The 24,249-nt window shown below is 43.7% G+C and overlaps 2 protein-coding genes across 2 annotated transcripts in view; both read right to left on the reverse strand.

Annotated features, from left to right (window-relative positions):
- LOC143767323 (uncharacterized) overlaps positions 1–24,249 on the reverse strand; it is an 85,311-nt gene that overhangs the window by 28,434 nt on the left and 32,628 nt on the right. The gene's annotated exons all lie outside the window — the stretch shown is intronic.
- LOC143767320 (gastrula zinc finger protein XlCGF66.1-like) lies at positions 25–18,835 on the reverse strand. Its single transcript, XM_077255561.1, has 6 exons — positions 18,774–18,835; positions 8,777–8,921; positions 8,473–8,652; positions 8,275–8,398; positions 6,681–6,771; positions 25–159 (listed from the first exon to the last, which is right to left on the reverse strand). Exons 2-5 carry the CDS (start codon positions 8,852–8,854, stop codon positions 6,749–6,751), a joined length of 405 nt encoding a protein of 134 aa, XP_077111676.1. The 5' UTR covers positions 8,855–8,921; positions 18,774–18,835; the 3' UTR covers positions 25–159; positions 6,681–6,748.

Genomic DNA, 24,249 nt, shown 5'->3' on the forward strand with positions numbered 1-24,249 from the left:
ATTTATTTTGCTTATCATTCTGTAATGAATCAGTAGATAGAATATTTTCCAAAGGATCAAATGATAAATCTTTAGTGTGAAGGACTGAGGGTATATCTGATATAATAGCATGGCCTTCATATATATCTGATGTGATATTATGATCATCCACTTGAAAATCTGAAAAAAAAAACCACATTTTTTTTCAAAAACACTTCTTTGAAAATATATTACTAAATACTTTATAGCATAAAAATGTCTACAGTTTGTACTGTGCACATTGCATCTTCAGAGAGCAAGAGGTCTTGATCTCTAGTACTGGATATTGGTATTGGAATTAGCAGTCCTAAAGGTCAATATTGACCCTTCAATGAGCCTTTTCTACTGAAGATAAAAGCCAAATCAGAATCTCTATGTGCACACATGTTTCAGGGTGCTGCCCCTCCTTAGTGCAAAGCAAGAGGTCCGATTTAGCTCTATGAGAAAACCGACTGGAGTCTAAAGGTACCTTCACACGAAACGACTTTACAACGAGAACGACAACGATCCGTGACGTTGCAGCGTCCTGGATAGCGATATCGTTGTGTTTGACACGCAGCAGCGATCTGGATCCTGCTGTGATATCGCTGGTCGTTGATTAAAGTTCAGAACTTTATTTGGTCGTCAGATCAGCGTGTATCGTCGTGTTTGAAAGCAAAAGCAACGATGCCAGCAATGTTAAACATGGAGCTAACGACCTGTGAGAACGATAAGTGCGTCACCGCTACGTCACAGGATCGCTCCTGCGTCGTTCTGGAGCTGCTGTGTTTGACATCTCTACAGCGATGTAAACAGCGACGCTGCAGCGATCGGATCGTTGTCGTTCTCGTTGTAAAGTCGTTTCGTGTGAAGGTACCTTTAGGGGTAACATCTCTTCTAGTGGAGAGTGAGATATCTGACATGTCAGAGTAAAGAGACTTATAAGCCATGTAACGCTCCTCTGGGAAATTAAATATGCAAACTGTTCCTAGAGAGAGGAAGGGGACCTCTAGTACCACCTATTGGAAGTAGCTATTCTAAAAGTCAATATTGATCCTATAATGAGCCTTGCCACATGACTTAGGATAAAGGCCAAATCAGAATCTCTATCCACTCAGAGGCCTCTCATACATCCAAATCAGATCTCCTGCTTTGCGTTGAGGAGGAGCAACACCCGAAACACGTTTCTGCAAATAGAGATTCTGGTTTGGCTTTTATTCCAAGTCATGTGGGTTGGCTCGCTTTAGAAAAATGATTGATACGGATATAAAAGCTTATTGTCATGTGAGGTATCTCCATAGTTTATTTAAGGAAAAGAAAATCAGGGAAAACAGAGCTACCTGGTGGTCACGTAGGGGCTCTTATTACGGTGGCACTAAAAATTGTAATTTATGTAAATTATTGAAAACAAAATTGTTGACAGTGATCAGAAGACAATCTTTATGGCCAGGTGCACACAATCCAGAACTAGCAGAGCTTTGGACACAGCATCCAAAGCGCTGCCATCTATTGAACGCAGGTGACTATGCATAAGTTCATTGAACCGTGCGGATTAACAGCGTTCAATACATTCTACGGGTGAAATTTCTCTTGCAGAGACTAGCGTCTCCACAAGAGAGATTGATATGCTGCGGTCTGGAGAGAAACGCTGCACGTCAGTCTCCGCGGATGAGTCTCGGTCGCCTGTGGATGCATACTGGGCATGGGATTTCTTGAAATCCCATCCACTATGCTGAAACATTTGTCCGCTGCGAGTTAGAGGCTGCATAAGCATGCAATGTCAAACCTGCAGCGATGATTGTCTGCACATACAATTATAAATTGTAATACCGCACACTTGGTGTAGCTAATAAGATGTGGGACTTGCGATAAAAAATATATCATCGGTTATACACACTACTAGAACTCTAAAGAATAGAGTGTCCGAGAACACATCAGGGGCTCAATCAAATAACACAGCGTCTATCCATTTTCGCAGGGTGGAAAAGAGCCTCATCATTTCTTAATAAGTTCACAATAGCGATGTGTCTAGGTTAAATGTAATTGACATAAAAATGTTAACAAGCCCTCATGAGCAGAAGACTGGAAAAGAATGTGTCCATTACTAAAGGCAAAATGGACATTAGATCTTGATACACGAGTACAAAAAGGTATAAATGATAAGACAGATCTCCCTCTATTATAATAAAATGCTATTATTCCTTTTTTAATATTATGTCTTTCTGTGCTGTTCCGGTCTCTTTCCTACTGTGGGATAAGTGATTATTCATGCATTATGTAATCTACCAGCTTGTAATGTTCCCCACGTTTTGATTAAAAGCTATGAACAAGCACAAAATCCTTTAGTTGTGCAACCATACATATGTGTTTTTCTGTAGCACATACCTGCAATGAAATAAGGTTTTTATAGAGTGATTAATACTAACATTTCAACCTTTCTACGTGACGATGGATTACGGCTATACAAATCTTTATTCCAAATATCCTCCAAAATCTCATCCTGTGGACCTGCAGGCCCATCCTATAAGGGGCGAATTTAACATATTTACCTCTTCTGAGTCCTAGATAGGGCTGGTGCATGTTATTATTTATTGACCCTCAGCTCCATCTCGAGCCATGGGTACTTGATGGTTGAACTCTCTGTAAGACTGATCATGTGCCTAAATAGATCCACCACTTCTCCGCTGTTATCTTGATTGTATCAAGCAATCAGGTTGCTAGTCTTCCTATTTGTATTGATCCTTCTATTCTTCCGACCATGATCTCCTTCTCCAGTGATTCCTCTCTTCGTATGATGTGTCCAAAGTAGGCAAGTCATAGATTTGTGATCCTTGCTTCAAGTAACATGTCTGGCTTGATTTGTTCCAAAATTGATTTGTTTTTTCTTGCCATCCATGGTATTGATAACACCCTTTTCCAAGCACCACATTTCCAAGGTGTTTATTTTTCTTGTCGTTTTTATATCATCATCATCATGACATCATGCTGACACTCCATAAGTCCTTCATTCCATGTACATTTGTTGCTATCAATGTTGTGTTGTCTGTGTATTTAAGATTGTTGATGATTTGCTTAGCAATTTTGATTCCTTCTTTTTAGGCAAGTCCAACCTTCCTAAAAATAGCTTCTGCATATGAATTGAAGAAAAATGGTGACACAGTGCAATGAACCATGCCTTGTCGCCATGTTTCGTTCGGACTGTTGCTTCCTGGTCGATGTAAAGGTTCCTAATGGGGCTAATCAGATGGTTCAGCGCACCCATATGCATCATGTATTCTTACGTTTCTGATGATCAACACAGTAAAAGGTTGTAGCCGTCTTTGTAGGATCTTCAGTAGTAGTTTGCTGGCATGAGGTAGAAGCTCAATAGTCCAATTGTTTCCACAGTCGGTAGCATCTCCCTTCTTTAGAATAGGAATAAGCTTGTCCAGTCCTTGGGCCACTTACCAGCGATCCATATCTGTTAATACAGGCACGTGAGGACATCAACTGCTGCTTCAGAAGACTATTAGCTCTCTTGGAAAATTGTCACATCCAGGCGCTTTGTTGTTTGAAAGAAGCTTTATTGCAGCAACAACTTAATCTTTCAAAATGTTTGGCTCGTATTTATTTCCAGTCTCGGTTTCTTCCCATATCACTGAGCCGTTCTTGTAGAGGTGCTCCATGTATTCTTTCCTTCTTACCTTGATCTGTTTATGCTAGTGCATGAAGGAAGATGAGGAAACATTTGTATGTGGAAGACTTCAATACCCAGGAATTTATTCAAACATGCTGTTTTTTTATTAAATAAAATAACGCATGATTGAATAAACTCCTAAATATAGACATCTTCCATACACAGCGGTGTGGGAGGTAGCCACAAATTCTTCCATATCTTCTATCTCATTGGTTTGACTACCCGTGGATCCGCAGCAGCTGTACAATGATTTAAAAAAGTTTTTAAATCATGTATCAGGTTAGCATAATCTGATTAATAATTATCATTGTATGTCGGATAAAACCCTATTTGCACTACTTTCTCCCTAGTGTTTCATGTTGGTGCATGAGGCACTCCCAATATACATAGCTGCCAAGTACGTGGCCTTTTTCTTGTTAGATATTATTAATTTTCTGACAATCTTCCTTGGTCTGGGGCTCCGTGCAAGATCAATCAGCTCAAAACTACATGGAAAGACCTGGTCAATGACCTGAAGAGAGCTGGGACCACAGTTTCAAACATTACCGTTAGTAACACACTACGCCTTCATACATTAAAATCCTGCAGGGCACGCAAGATCTCCCTGCCCACGCCAGCATATGTCCAGACCCGTTTTGAAGTTCACCAATTACCATGTGAAATGATCCAAAGGAGGCATGGGTGAAGGTATTGTGGTCAGATGAGATCAAAATAGAACTTTTTAGTATCCACTCCACTTGCCGTGTTTGGAGGAAGAAGGGCGAGTACAACCCCAAGAACACCATACGAACTGTAAAGCATGGTGTGGAAAACATCATACTTTAAGGGCGCCTTTTTGCCATGGGAACAGGACGACTGCACCGTATGGAAGGGAGGATGGATGGAGTCATGCATTGCAAGATTTTGGCCAACAACCTCATTCTCTCAGAAAGAGCATTGAAGATGTGTCGTGGCTGGGTCTTCCACCAAGACAATTACCTAAAATACACAGCCAGAGCAACTAAGGAGTGGCTGTGTAAGAAGCATTTCAAGATCCTGGAGTGGCCTAGCCAATCTCCAAACCTGAATCCAATAGAAAATCTTTGGAGGGAGCTGAAACGCAACATTGACCAGCGATAGCCCCGAAACCTGCAAGATCTGGAGAAGATCTGTATGGAGAAGTGGGCCAAAATTCCTGCTGCAGCGTGTGCAAACTTGGTCAAGAACTACAGGAAATGTCTGACCTCTGTAACTGCAAACAAAGGTTTCTGTACCAAATATTACGTTCTGTTTTTCTATTGTATCAAATACTTATTTCATGCAATAAATTGCATATTCTTCTCTCCCCTCCCCCTTCCGACTTTTCGGTTTTCCTTTTGAATCAATAAAATTATAACTGTAATAGGTATTTTGCTACCCATCATCTCATAACCACATACCAAGCATATGATAGTAGGCTTTGTTTAGTCTTTGTCATTAGTATGTATGCTTCCGGCAATATTTGCATTGATGTATGTAAAGATTTTATTTTTAATTCAATAAATACAAGGTTTAAAAAAATGCAAATTAATTATGTAAAAATCATACAATGTGATTTTCTGCATTTGTTTTAGATTCTGTCTCTCACAGGTGAAGTGTACCTATGATAAAAATTACAGACCTCTCAATTTTTTGTAGGTGGGAAAACTTGCAAAATCGGCAGTGTATCAAATACTTATTTTTCCCACTGTATCTGTATGGCCAGACGAGAAAGTACAGAGATCGGCACAGTATTTTCTACTTGGAAAAAATACTTCTGTCCTTAAAGAGAATCTTTCACCACATCTGTCACAGATTAAGTAACCTATATCAGTCAAAGCAGAGTGGTTTAAGAGAATAGTGTATAATAGTATAAAATGTAAACCACTAATCTAGCAAACAGTGATAAGGAGAGCTATACAAGAATACTAGAAAAATCTATACACTAAATTATATAGCCAAAATATCGTGAATAATTATATATCTTTATTTGAAAAAAAATATTTGAAAAAAGGCATACACATAGGCAAGGTGAGCTAGCTAGGGTGACAAAGCAGCAGGAAAGATATTAGTCTCTAGGCAAAAAGATCCCATGTATAAACCTAAAAACCTGATATGCATGTGTCTTCAAACTAGTCTGAGTGCATTACACATACAATAAAACAGTAAAGTAGAAAAGACAGTGTTAATACCTGTGGTCATCTCCTCCTGCTGGACTGGTGCCAGATCCCAACACGTGTTTTGGCACGTTGCCTTCGTCAGGGGGTATCACAGGTTGGAGACTGCTGAAGAGTCCTATCTCCTTATCAGATGCCTTGTTGTGGATAAATCATGTTTTATCACTTTATATAAATAACCTCTTCCAGGCTATAGGGTGGATGCTGCCTGAAAGATAACTCTGCCTCCAGAGCTTATTTTACATAACGGAGGAGTACCAGTGTGATGTGTAATGGCCGCTCTCTGCTCTCCTGATCTCAATGCAGAGCTGTGTGCGATTATACCTGACACATCTGCATGTTCCTCTCAGCTTCAGTTTCCATCTTGCAGGCATACAGTTTTGCAATATTGTTGCAATACAGCAGAGCTGAGAGAGAAGCAAAAAATGTGTCTGCAAACACACAAATTAAATTTCTCTGATTCTGTGCTGTTACTTGTCTCGCACTGGTAACACTGCCTTTCATTTAAAATAATCTCTGGAGGCAGAGTTTTCTTCCAGGCAACATCCTCCACAGAGCCTGGAAGAGCTCATCTATATAAAGTGATAAAAGATGATTTCTCAACAACAAGGCATCTGAGATGAGGCATACAGGTATCACTCTCATCAGCATTCTATAACCTGTATGCCCATATTAATAGTTAAAGGTAGGTCAAATGTGGTGACAGATTCCCTTTAAATTCCACATCACAATACTTTCTACGAGCAAACCTTAAAAAAATTCAACACCTAATTATACGGGCCTGTGATTGAGGAGAACCTGTGACGTCTTGGCATTTAGTGGTCACTACTCACCTGTGCAGTTATCTGTAGGAATCTCCTCTTTACACCACTCATCACCCTTCACATATGTCTCTGTAGAATTAATATGGGACAGGTATTTGCCCTGAAAACAAATAAGTCAGAGACAGATGAAGTTGTTTGAAGAACAAAAAAGACCATAAATGAACATGACAAAACAGAAGTAACGGCAGTAGTTATTGCATAGCTGCAGGTCTTATGTTTAACGTGAACCTGTCAGCAGTTTTGGAAGATATAAGATGTGACCATCACCATTCAGGGCTTATACACAGCATTCTATAATGTTGTATATCTGCCCCCAACTCGACCTGGAAGAACCGAAAAATAACTTTTATTATACTCACCTGCGGGGCGGTCGGGTCCGATGGGTGTCGCTGGTCTTGGTCCAGCGCCTCCCATCTTCTTATGATCGCCGTCCTCCTGCTTGCTTCTTGTGGATGGCGCGAGCCTGCATCATCCACACAGGCTCCCCGACATTACGCTCCTGTGCAGGCATACTTCTCTGCCCTTTTGAGGGCAGAGCAAAGTACTGCGGTGCGAAGGTACCTGGGTTCTTTGACCTTTTCCTGCACCTGTGAACTGCAGTGCTTTGAGGGCGGCGATCATAAGAAAATGGGAGGCGCCGTACCAAGACCAGCGACACCCATTGGACCGGATGGGTGTCACATTATAGAATGCTGTGTATAAGCGGTGAAAGTTGATGGCCACATCTTATATCGGCCAAAACTGCTGACAGGTTCCCTTTAAATTCATCACAATTTCTGGTTGGCACTCAACAATAGTTAGAAGACTTTGGTGTTCTGTAGTAGTGGATGCCCCTCAAAATAATAGTGCAAAATACCATGGCACGCACTTAGGAAATTAAAGATTTGTTGGCAATTTAGCATATGGAAGTGATCAAGTCAGGGACAGGCCAAAACATTGTCCATCCTTTCCAAATCCTGTATAAACCCAACCTGTAGGCTCATAATGATAAATGAGGAGTCTCCATGATCAGAAAATAGTGAGAAGATCCAGACAACATCTAATGTCTATGACCAGCTTTATTCTCTCATCTCTACCAAGTATACAGCAAGTTAGATGTGCTTGGTTCTTACAGCTCCTACAAATTCTCCAACCAGCCTGAAATGTTGACACCTGAGAGGATGGGTACATGGATTTAGCTTCTTCAAATTGTGACCTGCCCATCAACAAACTGAGGATTCATGGAAAACGAATTAGTTAATTAATTTTAACTGATCCGTTAAGGTCTAATTTATATATAGGAAAATATAAACTTTGGACAGGGTTGGTGAATCAAAGAAACTCAGTATATAATACTGGTCGATAGAACAAGACTGAACACAAGACCTTCACACCCTTCTACCCGTCATAAGGGAGATTTCATGACACCTTCTCTCCATCTACCTGATGATCCGGAGGAACATTGGGATATTCTTGTTTATAGTCCTGTGGAAGAGGAGGATGCGGACATCTATGAGGTGTTGTCCTCTCATTGGCTAGAACTGGAGGTAACACATATAGGGACTGAATTCATTATTTACATACAGATAATTATACCCTTTGTACATTTAGTCTTGTCTATTACCTGGTGATGTGAGGGGCTGGGACATCTCCATCATGACGTCCTTGTACAGATCTTTGTGTCCTTCTAAATACTCCCACTCCTCCATGGAGAAATAGACGGTGACATCCTGACACCTTATAGGAACCTGACACATACAATGATATTATCATCCCCCCAATCCCTTCATAATGTTACAGTATAATGTCCCAGCAGTGTCACCTCTCCAGTCAGCAGCTCAATCATCTTGTAGGTGAGTTCTAGGATCTTCTGGTCATTGATGCCCTCATGTATCAGGGGGTGAGGTGGAGGCCCCGTGATTGGGCTCAGGGGTCTTCCCCATCCCTCAGACACAGGTACCTGACAGCGCTCATTAGAGGTCTTCTTCACTACTGTGTAATCCTGGTTATGGAGAGACACATTAATAAATCTTACTACAGATATTTCCAGACTCCTCACCTCTCAACTTTTGTCTGTTATCCCATAGATAAGAATGATGTAATGTGACATCATCAGAATCTCTCACCTCTCCAGTAAGCCGGAAGAGAATCTCTAGGGTGAGATGTAATATTCTCTCCATCATCTTGTCCCTGTTGCTATCCATATTTGACTGGTCTATCAGTACAATTCTCTGGAAGATCTCGACTGAGACGATCAAATATTGTAGGGATCTGAAGGGGGAAAAGATAAGGCAATGTAATAAAGATCCCATGCAATAATACAATTAGTGGAGCTAATAGGGAAAAACATATGCTGAGATATAATGTTTAGATCAGGGGTCTCAAACACGCGGCTTCTGAGGCTCTCCATGAGGCCCACAGGCACTTTAGACCCACTGATGTTACCGGCACTGTTCAGGCATGTCAACACTTTCTTTCAGTTGAATGTGCTCTCTATACAACAATATCAATGCCAATCAGAAGCCAGCAGCTGACATTTGGTGACGGTGTATGATGTCATTGGTGTTCCTTTGGCTTTACGCCATCTCCTCAGCACTCCTCTCTGTTCTCAGGCCATCTTAAGGCTGTCTGCTCAGCACTCATCTCTCTCCTGAGTCTGTCTGCTCGGCGTTTCTTTCTGCCCTAGGGCTTTTCTTCATTGTTCTCAGCATTCCTCTCTGCCCTCAGGCCACCTCCTCAGCGCTCCTCTCTGCCCTCAAGCCACCTCCTCAGCGCTCCTCTCTGCCCTCAGGCCACCTCCTCAGCGCTCCTCTCTGCCCTCAGGCCACCTCCTCAGCGCTCCTCTCTGCCCTCAGGCCACCTCCTCAGCGCTCCTCTCTGCCCTCAGGCCACCTCCTCAGCGCTCCTCTCTGCCCTCAGGCCACCTCCTCAGCGCTCCTCTCTGCCCTCAGGCCACCTCCTCAGAGCTCCTCTCTGCCCTCAGGCCACCTCCTCAGAGCTCCTCTCTGCCCTCAGGCCACCTCCTCAGAGCTCCTCTCTGCCCTCAGGCTACATCCTCAGTGTTACTTTCTGCCCTCGACATGCCCCTGATGTGCCTAAACAGTGGAAACCCCCTTCAAGTGACACCATTTTGGAAACTAGACGCCTTAGGGAACATATCTAGATATGTGGTAAGCACCTTGACCTCCCAGGTGCTTCACAGAAGTTTAGAACAATGATCAGTGAAAAAAAAACACATTTTTACCCCCACAAAAATCTTTTTTAGCTCCAATCTTAGCATTTTGATAAGGGTAACAGGAGAAATGTCGATACCCAATATGTGGAGGAAAACAACTGTTTGGGTGAATGACAGGGATTGGAAGGGAAGGAGCACCATTTGACTGCAAAATGTGCTTGAATAATTAGCGGACGCCATGTTGCACTTGGAGAACCCTGATGTGCCTAGACAGTGGAAACCAGCCACAAGTGACACCATTTTGGAAACTAGACCACTTAGGGAACTTATCTAGATGTCAATTGTCTATTGAGCACCTTGAACCCCCTGGTGCTTCATAGAAGTTTGTAATGTTGAGCCGTGAAAAAAAAAAAAAACTTTTCCCACAAAAATCTTTATTAGCTCCAAATTTTGTATCTTCACAAGAGTAACAGGAGAAAATGGACCCAAAATTTGTTGTGCAATTTCTTCTGAATTAACAGATAACCAATATGTGTTCGAAAACTATTTTGAGGCACAGTGCAAAACTCAGAAGGGAAGGAGCGTCATATTACAGTGCAGATTTTGCTACACTGGTTTGAGGGTGCCATGCTACATTGGCAGAGCCCCTGAGGCACCATAACAGCAGAATCCCCCATAAGTGACCCTATGTTACAAACTAAACCTCTCAATGAATTAATTTAGGCATGCATTGATTATATTGATACAACAGGTGTGTTTTATACCACTGGGCAGTGAATAACAAATAATTTATAATTTTACCACCAAGATTGTGTGTTAGCCCCAAGATTTACATTTTCATACTTTGAAATGGGTAAAAATGGCACCAAAATTTATCCCACAATTTCTGCTAAATGCAGAAATACCCCACATGTGGTACAGTACTGCTTAACCACACGGCGAGACTCGGGAGGAACGGAGCGCTGTTTGCCTCTTGGAGCGCAAATTTTCATAGAATAGTTTGCCGACTCCACATAAAGAGTCCCTAAGTGCTAGAAAAGCAGAATCTCCCCTCAAGCAACCACATTTTGGAAATTATACCCCTTTGGGAATTTATCTACAGGTGTAGTGACGATTTTGACTCCATGGGTGTTTTCCAGAAACAGGCAGTACTGGATGTTGCTGAGTGAAAATTGCAAACTGCCGTTGTAGTGACCAGTACGCTGCAGTGACAAGTACGTTGCAGTCACCAGTACATTATGCCCAGCTCATGATTCTCGACACACACCTGTAAATTAAGCGGCCTCTCATCACAACAGAAATGTCAAACATTTGGGCGCTAAATGTGGTTTAGACACACTGGGGCTCAGAACGGAGGGGGTCATTTGGATTTGGGAGTGCAGAATTTACCGAATTTCTTTTGGGGGGCGAGGAGCCATTTCGCTTTTGTGCTGCCAGTAACGTGGAAGACCGCTATATTTCCGTTAACAGATAACGGACCTGCATGAGGACTTGCTACTTTTGTGGATTGAACTGACAGATGAAACCCCCGAGGGATCCATTCACTGTAATAAGACAGCAGAGTTACAGTGGACTCCGTCTGGTCTCTGTTCAGCTTTGTCCTTTTTTTCAAAAGTGCACAAAACTGTGGTTGACCGCGCCTTTATACTAGTCTAAAAAGACGAACACCACCGTATCATAGGCCGGATGGGTCCACATTGCCTCCATCTGCCTCATTATAGGGAATATTCCGCCGGGGATTCTGTCTGAATCATTTATTTCAGAGATTTACATGGATACCCTGGTGTAAGTGCTCAATGCAGAGTAAATGTGAGCCAAGACTTACTGTGATCTTTGGGAGGCAGAATTAAAAAATCAACAGCAGGTAAAATTGGTTTTAGTTATTTTTTACGCCGTTCAAGTCAGTGCGATTACAGCGATACCGGATTTATATCGGGTTTTTGTTAGGCTGCTGTCACACACTAAAAGACGCTTTTTATAGCAAAAAACAGTTCTATAGTACTAGTACATATAATATTTCCATATTTCAACCGACAGAGTCATGTGATGACTTGTTTTTTGAGGGACAAGTTGACGTTTTTATTAGTACCATTTTTAGGCACATACCATTTTTTGATCGATTTCTATTCCGATTTTTGGGATATACAAAGAACACAAACCAGGAACTGTTTTTTTGTGATTTTTTTTTATACCAATCTGCATGTGGTAAAATTGATAAGGCAGCTTTATTCTTCATGTCAGTACGATTACAGTGATAACCCATTTATAACTCTTTTAATGCTTTGGCGCTTTTAGACAAAAACTTTTATAGAAAAAAATAATTCTTTTTGCATTGCTTTATTCTGGGAGCTATAGCTTTTTTGTATTTGTTCGCTGATGGAGCTGTAGGACGGCTTATTTTACATTTTCAGTGGTACCATTTTTTTTACATTTGTCTTTTCGATCGCGTTTTATTGCACTTTTTGTTTGGCGGTATGATGATAAAGCATTTAGTGCCTCGTGTTTTTTTTTTTTTATAGTGTTCACTGAAGGGGCTAACTAGTACAATAGTTTTATAGAGCAGATCTTTCTGGATGCGGTGATACCAAATATATGTACTTTTTTCTTTTAACATAAATAAATGTATGTGTTGGAATAATAGGTTTTCATTTTTTGGTGTTTATTTGGGGATTTAAAAAAAAAAAAAAATTTAAAAGTGTAAAAATATTTTAACTGTTTTACATTGTCCCAGGATGGCACATCACTGTATAGTGACAGATCGCTGATCTGATGCTCTGCAATGCTTCTGCACTGCAAAGCATCGAGGCAGTGTCTGACAGGCAGGGATGGAGGCATGTCATCTCCTGGTTTTCGCAGGCACCCACAGTTCTCCTTCCCTGAAGGACCCCAAGGCCATCTTATGGACAGGGGTCTCCATGGAGACCATCAGGACAACGCGATCGCATCATGTTGTGCTGATGAAAGCGTACAGGGAAGTCCCTTCCTGTGCGATCTCCTCGATGTCGCTGTCATTACTGACAGCAGCATCACAGAGGATAAACGCCAGCGATTGGTGCTAGCATCGATCGTGGGCCTTGCTGCAGGGTGTCAGCCATCATAAAGAGCTGTCACCCGGACCCGACTGCGACAACGTACATGTACTGCGCTTTATGGAAACACAGCTCTCTTAACATCAGTGTTTGTAAACCATAACCAGGAATGGGTGAAAAATGCAGAAGTTGTGAAATGTTTCTATTATACTTTTTCCTTGATTGTTCCACCCATGCTTTTGATTTCCAAATACTGATATAATATATTGAACATGTGAACGTGGCCTTAGGCAGAGACCTTATGATCATGTGTCCGCTTGGTCTAAAAAAAAAAAAGCCTCGGCTGTGTGAAACTTCTGCTCAACACACAATGCTCAAGGCGCTCTGTGCGAACAGGAGAGAAGACGGTGGTAACCTGATTCTGTCTTCTTATCAGGGGACACTCTGTGCTCTGCAGTATGAGCTCAGCTGGTAATGCTCATGCTGCACAGAGCTATACTAATGAGGGCAGTGCAGTGAACTTGGCTCACCGCCTTGGACAGTGGGACAGACCCAAATCTGGGACTATCCCACTGGATCCGGGATGGTTGGGAGCAACGCCTGGAGGTCGGTGACACTTGGTGCTGTGTCTTTGTGAATGGGCCGCATTTGGGGGCAGGATTCTGCCTTATATTTCACTGATAACAGGAGCCGAAGGAGGACAAAGCAGGATACATGCCAAAAAGATGGCCTGAGCGCTGTGTGCCTTATGTCTGTACCCCAGAATCTGTCATCTACATGAATAATGGTGAAGATTGTCACTACATAAACTGCTCAAGTCACAGGGACTCCAGAAATATGGCTGAAGAGTGATGTAACTGAGGTTGCCAGGGTGGTAGCCATGGCCAGGGGCTGGCTGGTACTTTTCAGCCAGGGGGCAATCACAAGGCAGTGGCCCTGTCACGGGAGGCCTAGGTAGGCAAAAGCTTACAACCCGGGCCCCTGCGATTTCCCTCAGACTAGAGAAACCCTGACTGACCCTCACCCAGAGTTTACACTGATGGTGTGCATGTCTGGGGCTCCATCCTCACCCTGTCTCCTGTTTCAACCCTAAGCTGAAACCACCACCCACCACCCAGTGAGGAGACCACACACCAATACCCACAGTTAGCACAGACAAGGATAACGGAAAATATACACCACGCCGCACACAGGAATACACTATAAATGCTCAGGGCAAAACAAATACAAATATAGGAAGGAGAAAATATGACAAAGGGAAATACACCACCAGATACGAAACTCTTTCTCCTAGACCACCACTCCAGACTGAGATAACCAAGCACAAGACAGAAGCTATAATCGGCGACGCTCAATGTTCAGCAGAACTATTTAAAGGCAGTGGGCGTGACCCAGCTTCCAATCCGAGTACCAGCTAAATTAACCCCGGACCAGCTAGATAGAATCTAGCCGACGCCACTGAGCGCTTAGTGGACAAAAGCGGAATTACTGCTGTCTGTCGAACGCCCTAGTGTGAACAGCGTCCGACATGACAAGCCCACGAGTTGCAGAGGTACTGCAACAGAAGCAAGCTGACTGCATAGACACAAGACTGGAACTAAGATTACTACATATATAAGTGAACTGAAAGGAGCTTACTAAAGAGATATGGGAGCAGAACCAAGCTTACTACAAGGCGATGGAAAAAGAACGAAGCTTACTACAGAGATAAGGGAGCAGAGCCAAGCTTTCGCTTACTAAAGGCCCCGTCTCACATAGCGAGATCGCTAGCGAGATCGCTGCTGAGTCACAAGTTTTGTGACGCAACAGCGACCTCAGTAGCGATCTCGCTATGTGTGACACGTACCAGCGATCAGGCCCCTGCTGTGAGATCGCTGGTCGTGTCGGAATGGCCTGGACCTTTTTTTGGTCGTTGAGGTCCCGCTGACATCGCTGAATCGGTGTGTGTGACACCGATCCAGCGATGTCTTCACTGGTAACCAGGGTAAACATCGGGTTACTAAGCGCAGGGCCGCGCTTAGTAACCCGATGTTTACCCTGGTTACCAGCGTAAATGTAAAAAAAAAACAAACAGTACATACTCGCCTTCTGATGTCCGTCAGGTCCCTTGCCGTCTGCTTCCCGCTCTGACTGACTGCCGCCGTACAGTGAGAGCACAGCACAGCAGTGACGTCACCGCTGTGCTCTGCTCTCACTGTACGGCGGCACTCAGTCAGAGCAGGAAGCAGACGGCAAGGGACCTGACGGACATCAGAAGGCGAGTATGTACTGTTTGTTTTTTTTGGTAACCAGGGTAAACATCGGTTTACTAAGCGCGGCCCTGCGCTTAGTAACCCGATGTTTACCCTGGTTACCCGGGTGCTGCAGGGGGACTTCGGCATCGTTGAAGACAGTTTCAACGATGCCGAAGTCGTTCCCCTGATCGTTGGTCGCTGGAGAGATCTGTCTGTGTGACAGCTCCCCAGCGACCACACAACGACTTACCAACGATCACGGCCAGGTCATATCGCTGGTCGTGATCGTTGGTAAATCGCTATGTGAGACGGGGCCTTAAGTCTACTACATAGATAGAGCAACAAACCCAAGCCTCCTACGTAGATATGGGAACAGAACCAAGCTTACTGCATACTTATGGTACCTGAATCTACATTACTACATTGATACAGTACCAGAACCAAGCTTATTGCTTACATATGGTGCCATTAAAGCTTATTTACAAACATACCTACAACTCCAGAAACACGGACATGTAAAACACACAGTATGGCAGGGGAGTTGTTAGGGTCATAAAAGATCAGGGGCCCAAGCCCCAAAGTGCATGTCTCCCCATATGACCCCCTATTGCCATTTAAAATAGCATCTATACATGTATAATTAAAGTATACCACTGTTACTAACCAAAAACACACAATGCAATGACCAATATTATAAACTTACTGTTATAAAATGCCAAAATAATACGGCTACACAATGTCCACCATCATAACTACTACACAGCGAATACATAATATTATAATAATATTACCATTACCTCTACATAACAAAACACTTTATACAAAGTCGAATGATACCACCATGCACCTTCTACTACATAATGACTGAAACACATTAAACTGTTACTAAATAAAAAAAGGAAAAAAACAAAACGCTACTAAAAAGCAATAATACCACCTTATAGTAATGGTATATTGGTAGATCCCTGCCCTGCACATACATGTGATTACAGTACAGTCATATATAGTAACTTAGGCTGGGTTCACATTACGTTTACAGCAGCCCGTTCCAACACATACGGTAACAGGCTGCTGTAAACGCAAGTGCTGGTATGGCAGCACGCTAGCGCAGATAGAGCATCTGCTAGCTCTATCTGCGCTAGCAGTGACGGACCCGGAAATGCTGCAGCCCGCGTCTCAGGGTCCGTCACTCAATGACGGCACATCCCTAGCGCACGCCCCATTGTGTCAATGGCGGCGTTAAACAGACTACGTTACACCGCGTTATGCCGCTGTGTAACGTAGTCCATCTAACGGACGCCACAACGTAATGTGAACCCAGCCTTACAGATGACGTTCTTTCTGATTCGGGTGCCCCTTTGAAAACTATTAATGTCCCCCTTTATAACAAAAAATGTCCTCTGAGTGCCCACCCAGCTCTGTATACAGTGGGTGCGGAAAGTATTCAGACCCCTTTAAATTTTTCACTCTTTGTTACATTGCTGCCATTTGGTAAATTCAAAAAAAGTTCATTTTTTTCTCATTAATGTACACTCTGCACCGCATCTTGACTGAAAAATACAGAAATGTAGAAATTTTTGCAAATTTATTAAAAAAGAAAAACTGAAATATCACATGGTCATAAGTATTCAGACCCTTTGCTCAGTATTGCGTAGAAGCACTTTTTTGAGCTAGTACAGAAATGAGTCTTCTTGGGAATGATACAACAAGTTTTTCACACCTGGATTTGGGGATCCTCTGCCATTCTTCCTTGCAGATCCTCTACAGTTCTATCAGGTTGGAAGGTGAACGTTGGTGGACAGCCATTTTCAGGTCTCTCCAGAGATGCTCAATTGGGTTTAGGTCAGGGCTCTGGCTGGGCCAGTCAAGAATGGTCACAGAGTTGTTCTGAAGCCACTCCTTTGTTATTTTAGCTGTGCGCTTAGGGTCATTGTGTTGTTGGAAGGTGAACCTTCGGCCAAGTCAGGTCCAGAACACTCTGGAAGAGATTTTCATGCAGGATATCTCTGTACTTGGCTGAATTCATGCTTCCTTCAATGAGAACCAGTCGTCCTCCTATCCCTGCAGCTGAAAAACACCCCCATAGCATGATGCTGCCAACACGTTTCATTGTTGGGATTGTATTGGGCAGGTGATGAGCAGTGCCTGGTTTTCTCCACATACCACTTAGAATTATCACCAAAAAGGTCTATCTTTATCTCATCAGTCCAGAGAATCTTATTTCTCATAGTCTTCGAGCCTTTCATGTGTTTTTTAGCAAGCTCTATGCAGGCTTTCATATGTCTTGCACTGAGGAGAGGCTTCCATCGGGTCACTCTGCCATAAAGACCTGACTGGTGGAGAACTGCAGTGATAGTTAACTTTGTGGAACTTTCTCCCATCTCCCTACTGCATCTCTGGAGCTCAGTCACAGTGATCTTGGGGTTCTTCTTTACCTCTCTCACCAAGGATCTTCTCCCACGATTGCTCAGTTTGGCTGGTGCCCGGTCTAGGAAGACTTCTGGTGGTCCCAAACGTCTTCCATTTAAGGATTATGGAGGCCACTGTGCTCTTAGGGTATGTGCACACGTAGAAATGGTCCACTGCAGATTTTTCTGCAGCGGATTTGATAAATCCGCAGGCCAAAAGCACTGTGGTTTTCCTGTGGATTCCACTGCGGTTTTACACCTGCGGTTTTCTATCATGGAGTAGGTGTAAAACCGCTGCGGATTCCGCACAAAGAATTGACATGCTGCGGAATATAAACTGCTGCATTTCTGCACGTTTTTTTCCGCAGCATGTGGACTGCAGATTGCGTTTCCCATAGGTTTAAATTGTACTGTAAACGCATGGGAAACCGCAGCATGTGAACATAGCTTTACATAACTATGAGGGTCCCGGGGAGCGGCCAAGAGGGAGATTACAGGAGTCATTAATTACAACTGCTGCAATTATAAATATGGCTGACAGACACAAGTCCGGTGCATAGAACCGCAGAGAGGTTTCCCCAGGAGACGCGTGCGCTTCTCTCTATTCATCGTCTATGGGACGGCGGAGAACCGAGCGCGGCTCTGATTGCTGACAATGCAGGAGGCGACTTATAAGGAGACGATGAGGAAATCGCTGATGTTTTCCGTCCCCAGAGAAGGAATAAACCTCATTAATAATTTATATGTTCCTAGAACTTTCTATTAAATCCGACTCATAAATATCCCACATACGGCGACATCAGCGGGAAATAACAGAAGCGCTGGCTCCAGAGAAGGAGAAGAAACGGCCGTCAGTAAGGCTACGTTCACATTAGCGTTAAGCTAATTTGCGTCGGGTTTGCGTCGGCGACGCAGCGGCGACGCATGCGTCATGCGCCCCTATACTTAACATGGGGGACGCATGCGTTTTTTTGTGTTGCGTTGTGCGACACTTGCGTCTTTTTTGCCGCAAGCGTCGGACCAAGAAAACGCAGCAAGTTGCATTTTTCTTGCGTCCGATTTTCGGCAAAAACCGACGCATGCGTCGCAAAACGCAGCGTTTTTGCGTGCGTTTTGCCGCGTTTTTGCGTGCGTTGTGCGTTGCGTCGCCGACGCAGCGGCGCACAACGCTAGTGTGAACTTAGCCTAAGGTATATGGGAGCGAGACCAGGAATGGCACCAGCACTGAGGGGGTTAATGTGACCTGCGCCCAGTAATGGGGAATCTCCAGCACCTACCTCCACCTGCAGAGCCGCACACCACATATATGGCTGTTCTGTGCGCACAGGACCTGTGATGAGGTCACAGGAGGGGAGGAGTCAGGGGTCACATGATCAGGGGCCTCAGTGTATGTAGGACTCTGCTGTGTTGGTTGTCATGGTGCTGGATGAGGGGAAGTTTCTGTGTGGGGTCAGGAGGGGGTTACAGGGTGGATGTAGCGGAGCCGTGTGTGTATGAGGTGTACGGAGCGGAGCTGTGTGTGCACGAGGTGTATGGAGCGGAGCCGTGTGTGTATGAGGTGTACGGAGCGGAGCTGTGTGCACGAGGTGTATGGAGCGGAGCTGTGTGTGTACGGTGCGGAGCCGCGTGTGTATGAGTGCGCAAAGCGGAGCTGCATGTGTGCGAGGTGTACGGAGCGGAGCCGTGTGTGTACGAGGTGTATGGAGCGGAGCTGTGTGTGTACGGAGCGGAGCCGCATGTGTATGAGTGCGCGAAGCGGAGCTGCATGTGTGCGAGGTGTGCGGAGAGGAGCCGCGTGTGTACGGAGCGGAGCCGCGTATTTATTTATGATGTTCATAGAGCGGAGCCGTGTGTGTATGAATTGGACAATGAGACTCCTCATGTTCAATTCGTGTTAAGGTGGGGACAGTGCCACCATCGCTGATTGGGCGCCGGGCTCAAGTGTCACAACAACCGCACGAGAGCCCTGGGACCGCGAGTGCCGAACAGTATACAGTGTGTGAGGGCTGTGTGCGATACACAGTGTGCCCAGTGAGTGATGGATGTGTGCGATATACAGTGTGTCCAATGCATTAGGACTGTGTATGGTATACAGTATGCCCAGTGCGTGAGGACTGTGTGCAGTATACAGTGTGCCCAGTGTGTAAGGACTGTGTGCACTGCAGTATACAGTGTGCCCAGTGCGTGAGGACTGTGTGCGGTATACAGGATGCCCAATGCATGAGGACTGTGTTTGGTATACATTATGCCCAGTGTGTGAGGACTGTGTGCGGTATACAGGATGCCCAATGCATGAGGACTGTGTATGGTATACAGTATGCCCAGTGTCTAAGTGCTGTGTATAGTAAGCGGCCAATGTGTGAGTGCTGTGTGCGGTATACAGCCAGTGTGTGCTTGGGGTGTACTGTACATCAGAGGTGTCAAACTGCATTCCTCGAGGGCCGCAAACAGGTCATGTTTTCAGGATTTCCTTGTATTGCACAGGTGATAATTTAATCACCTGCACAGAATGATTCCAGCACCTTGTGGAATGCTAAGGAAATCTTGAAAACACTCATGGTTTGCGGCCCTCGACGAATGCTGTTTGACACCTCTGCTGTACATGGTAAGTATATGAGTGGAGGGTGCTTTATACAGCCAGTATGTGAGTGGAGTGCATGTTATACGGCCAGTGTGTGAGTACTGTGTGGAATATACGACCAGTATGTGAGTGGGGTGTGCAGTAAATGGCCAGTATGTGAGTGTGGGGTGTGCAGTAAATGGCCAGTATGTGAGTGTGGGGTGTGCGTTATACAGTCAGTGTCCAGTGTGTGGGATGTGTGGTATAGGACCAGTGTGTGTGGGCTGTGTAGGGTATGTGGTCCGTGTCTGGCTCCTCTGTGTGGTATATGGCCAGTTTGTGAGTGTCATGTGCAGTATATGTCCAATATGTGAGTGACGTGAGCGGTATACAGTATGTCCAGTGTGTTTATAGTATGTTTAGTGCATTTTGTCATGTACAGCATGTCGAGCTTGTCTGTGCTGTGTGCAGCAGCCACTACTGATAGTGTGTGTGGTATACAGGGATGCCACTAGGAATTTTGGGACTACACCCCTCGAACCGTCCACAGTCCCACCACCCTCTCTTGGAAAAACTCCACTTCTGCACCATCCTCACCAATCACACATTTACAGTTCCCATTACCACATACATAGCCAGCAGCTTTTGTTTTGGCCAAAAGATTTTTTAATCCGCCACCGTGACAACGTAGACTCTTTTGGCCGGGCTCTACTCTACTGTAACTAATTAAACATTTGTTAAAATATCCAATACAATTTCAGTATATTTTTATTTTTCAATTTTTAAAATGACAATAATATCACAAACAAGGAACAAATACTGCTGCACCATAACCAAATCACATATTACCACCATATAGTGATCAAATAATAGCATATACAAAGAGCAAAAACCATCACACCATGACCAGACCACAAATTACCACCACATAGTGACCGATTAATACTACATACAAGGAACAAATACCACCACACCATGACCAGATCACATATTACCACCACAGTGACCAAATACTGCAATACTGATCATTAATAAAAAAAAAACAATACTGAGATCACCATAAGTGCCATTATACACAGGAGATCTGTACTTCGTATAGTGTCCGTGTACAGGTAATATACAGTGATCACCAGAGACATTATATACAGGGGCCCTGTATATAGTGTATAGTGTACAGGTAATACAGTGATCACCGATGACATTATACACAGGAGCTCTGTATACAGTGTACAGTGTATAGTGTCAGTGTACAGGTAACACACTGACTCATCGGTGACATCTCTAGTTGAAGTCCTTCATCTTTGCTTTTCATCTTCATCCAGCGCACACCACCATCACTTCTTCCAGCCAGGATTTGTCTCTGCAGAAAATAACAGTTATCTAGAGCACATTCCCCAATTTTTCCCCAACCTCTACACTACGCCAGGTGAAGAAATAAAAGTGACCGTGTCACCTTGCACAGTAACAGGACCGCTCCTCCCCCACACTGAAAACAGTATCCTCAAAAATAATATCCTTTAATTAGCCCCTACAGTAATAATATCTCACATTCTGGACCCCATGTGTCCTACCATTCTGCCTCATGTCTCTCCTTACTGCCCCATAGTCATCCATAATAGTATAATGTACCACATAGTGATATATAGCAGTATAATGCACCCCATAGCAGTGTAATGCAGCCCCATAGCAGTATAATGCGCCCCTTAGCAGTATAATGCGCCCCATAGCAGTATAATCTACCCCCATAGCAGTATAATGCAGCCGCATACGAGTATAATGCAGCCCCATAGTATAATGCAGGAGCATAATGCATCACATAGTGGTAAAAATGCAGCCCCATACTGGTATAATATGCCCGACTTTACAAAAAAAAAGGTTTTCCTTACCTAGCAGTGCTCCTTTGGTGGCCTCCTCTCCGATTCAGAATTGCTGATGACACCCCCATAGCCTCCCCATATGCTGCAAGTCACCTCCATAGCCTCCCCATGTGCAGCATGACACCCCCATAGCCTCCTCATATGCTGCATGACACCCCCATAGCCTCCCCATGTGCAGAATGATGCCCCCATAGACCCCTCATGCGCAATATGACACCCCCATAGCCTCTCCATGTGAAGCATGACACGCCCAAAGCCTCCCCATGTGCAGCATGACATCCCCATACCCAGCCAAACATCCCATACACATGAAAAAAAAAGAACAGCACATATTCACCCAGGTCCCGTTCCCTGGCGCTCTGCTTCTCTCCCTGCCTTGGGTACGCTGACTCTCCACAGTACACAGCTGACGTGATGAAATGATGTCATCACGTCAGCTGTTTCTCACGCTGATCGGTGGAGAAAGTGGCCGGAGGCCCCCTCCACCAAAGAGATCAGAGCAGATCCCGGAGACAGCGAGCGGGCATGGTGTGGCCCATAGACCTCTGGTTTCCAGTCCCTCGGCTGTCTCGGTCTGTGGGCCGGACTGAGACAGCCAGAGGGCCGCATGTGACCCGCGGGCCACACTTTGCCCAGGTCTGATTTACAGTGACTAAAAAATAGAAGCTGAAGATTTAAATCTTGGCATTTTCATAAGGGAGTGGAATAACTTGTTGTTTTGCTTGTCCCAAAGAGGATGTTTAACCCCTTCATGACCTTGGGATTTTCCGTTTTTCCGTGTTCGTTTTTCGCTCCCCTCCTTCCCAGAGCCATAACTTTTTTATTTTTCCATCAATATGGCCATGGGAGGGCTTATTTTCTGCGAAACAAGCTGTACTTTTGAACGACATCGTTGGTTTTAGCATGTCGGGTACTAGAAAAAAGTGGGAAAAAAATTCCATTTGCCGTGAAATTGCCAAAAAAGTGCAATCCCACACGTTTTTTGTTTGGCTTTTTTGCTAGGTTCACTAAATGCTAAAACTGACCTGCCATTATGATTCTCCAGGTCATTATGAGTTCATAGACACCTAACATGTGTAGGTTACTTTTTTATCTAGGTGGTGAAAAAAAATTCCAAACTTTGCTAAAAAAAAATAAAAAATAAAAAATTGCGTCATTTTCCGATACCCATAGCGTCTCCATTTTTCATGATCTGGGGTTGGTTGAGGGCTTATTTTTTGCATGCTGAGCTGGCGTTTTTAATTATACCATTTTGGTGCAGATAGGTTCTTTTGAACGCCCGTTATTGCATTTTAATGCAATGTCGCAGCGACCAAAAAAACGTAATTCTGGCGTTTCGAATTTTCGATCAGGTTAATGCTTTTTTTTATTGATAGAGCGGGCAATTCTGAACACGGCGATACCATATATGTGTAGGTTTTATTTTTTTTTTATTGATTTATTTTGAATGGGGCGAAAGGGGGGTGATTTAAACTTTTATATTTTTTTTATTTTTTCAAATTTTTTCAACTTTTTTTTTTTTACTTTTGCCATGCTTCAATAGCCTCCATAGAAGGCTAGAAGCTGGCACAACTCAATCGCCTCTGCTACATAGCAGCGATCATCAGATCACTGCTATGCAACAGAAATGCAGGTGTGCTATGAGCGCATAATAATCATTATTTGATGAATCAGCCATATGTGTAATGTGTCGTGAATAGCATTAATCAATTGAATTGCACTTTTATTAATAGTAAAAAGAAATCCAGCCTCTTCATCAAGATTACTATGGCCATTCCAACGTAAGTATAATGACCTAAATAAAAAAGAAGGCACCAAAACAACTTCAATCCTGGAAATTTATTATACTTAATTAGTATTAAAGAGAACATTTCACCAAATTCCTCTTGTTGCATTGGATACTCAATGTAATAGTGGCTGCAGAGCGGAATAAAATGTTTTTGGACTTTTTCATTTCATATCTCTGTTGCAAAGATATTAGCAATCAAAGTATTTGGCATCTAATGAGTTAACAGTTAAGTTTTAGTGTATGTTATTAGGTATTTTTCACTGAGGGCGTGTACTTCTTCTACCTGTATGATGCTGACCAAACGTTGACCAAAGTGCTGCTGAGTTTAGCTGTGCCACATTTCAAACCCTTCTAGCTCTCCTCTCCTAGCAATGTCTGTTGTGCTGCACCTTCCCCATCACTGCCTGTCCAGAGAAGGGTCACACATACAGGTCCTTCTCAAAAAATTAGCATATAGTGTTAAATTTCATTATTTACCATAATGTAATGATTACAATTAAACTTTCATATATTATAGATTCATTCTC

This window comes from Ranitomeya variabilis, chromosome 4, assembly GCF_051348905.1.
Source record: "Ranitomeya variabilis isolate aRanVar5 chromosome 4, aRanVar5.hap1, whole genome shotgun sequence".
In the NCBI taxonomy this organism is placed as follows: Eukaryota; Metazoa; Chordata; class Amphibia; order Anura; family Dendrobatidae; genus Ranitomeya; species Ranitomeya variabilis.

What these genes read in the sequence shown, in the direction of transcription:
- LOC143767320 (XM_077255561.1), bottom strand. Translation starts at nt 8,854, where the DNA reads ATGGATAGCAACAGGGACAAGATGATGGAGAGAATATTACATCTCACC. An exon ending in TTGAGCTGCTGACTGGAGAG is followed by an intron (nt 8,399 to 8,472) that starts GTGACACTGCTG and finishes TGTATGTGTCAG; the next exon opens with GTTCCTATAAGGTGTCAGGA. An exon ending in CCAGCCCCTCACATCACCAG is followed by an intron (nt 6,772 to 8,274) that starts GTAATAGACAAG and finishes ATTTGTTTTCAG; the next exon opens with GGCAAATACCTGTCCCATAT.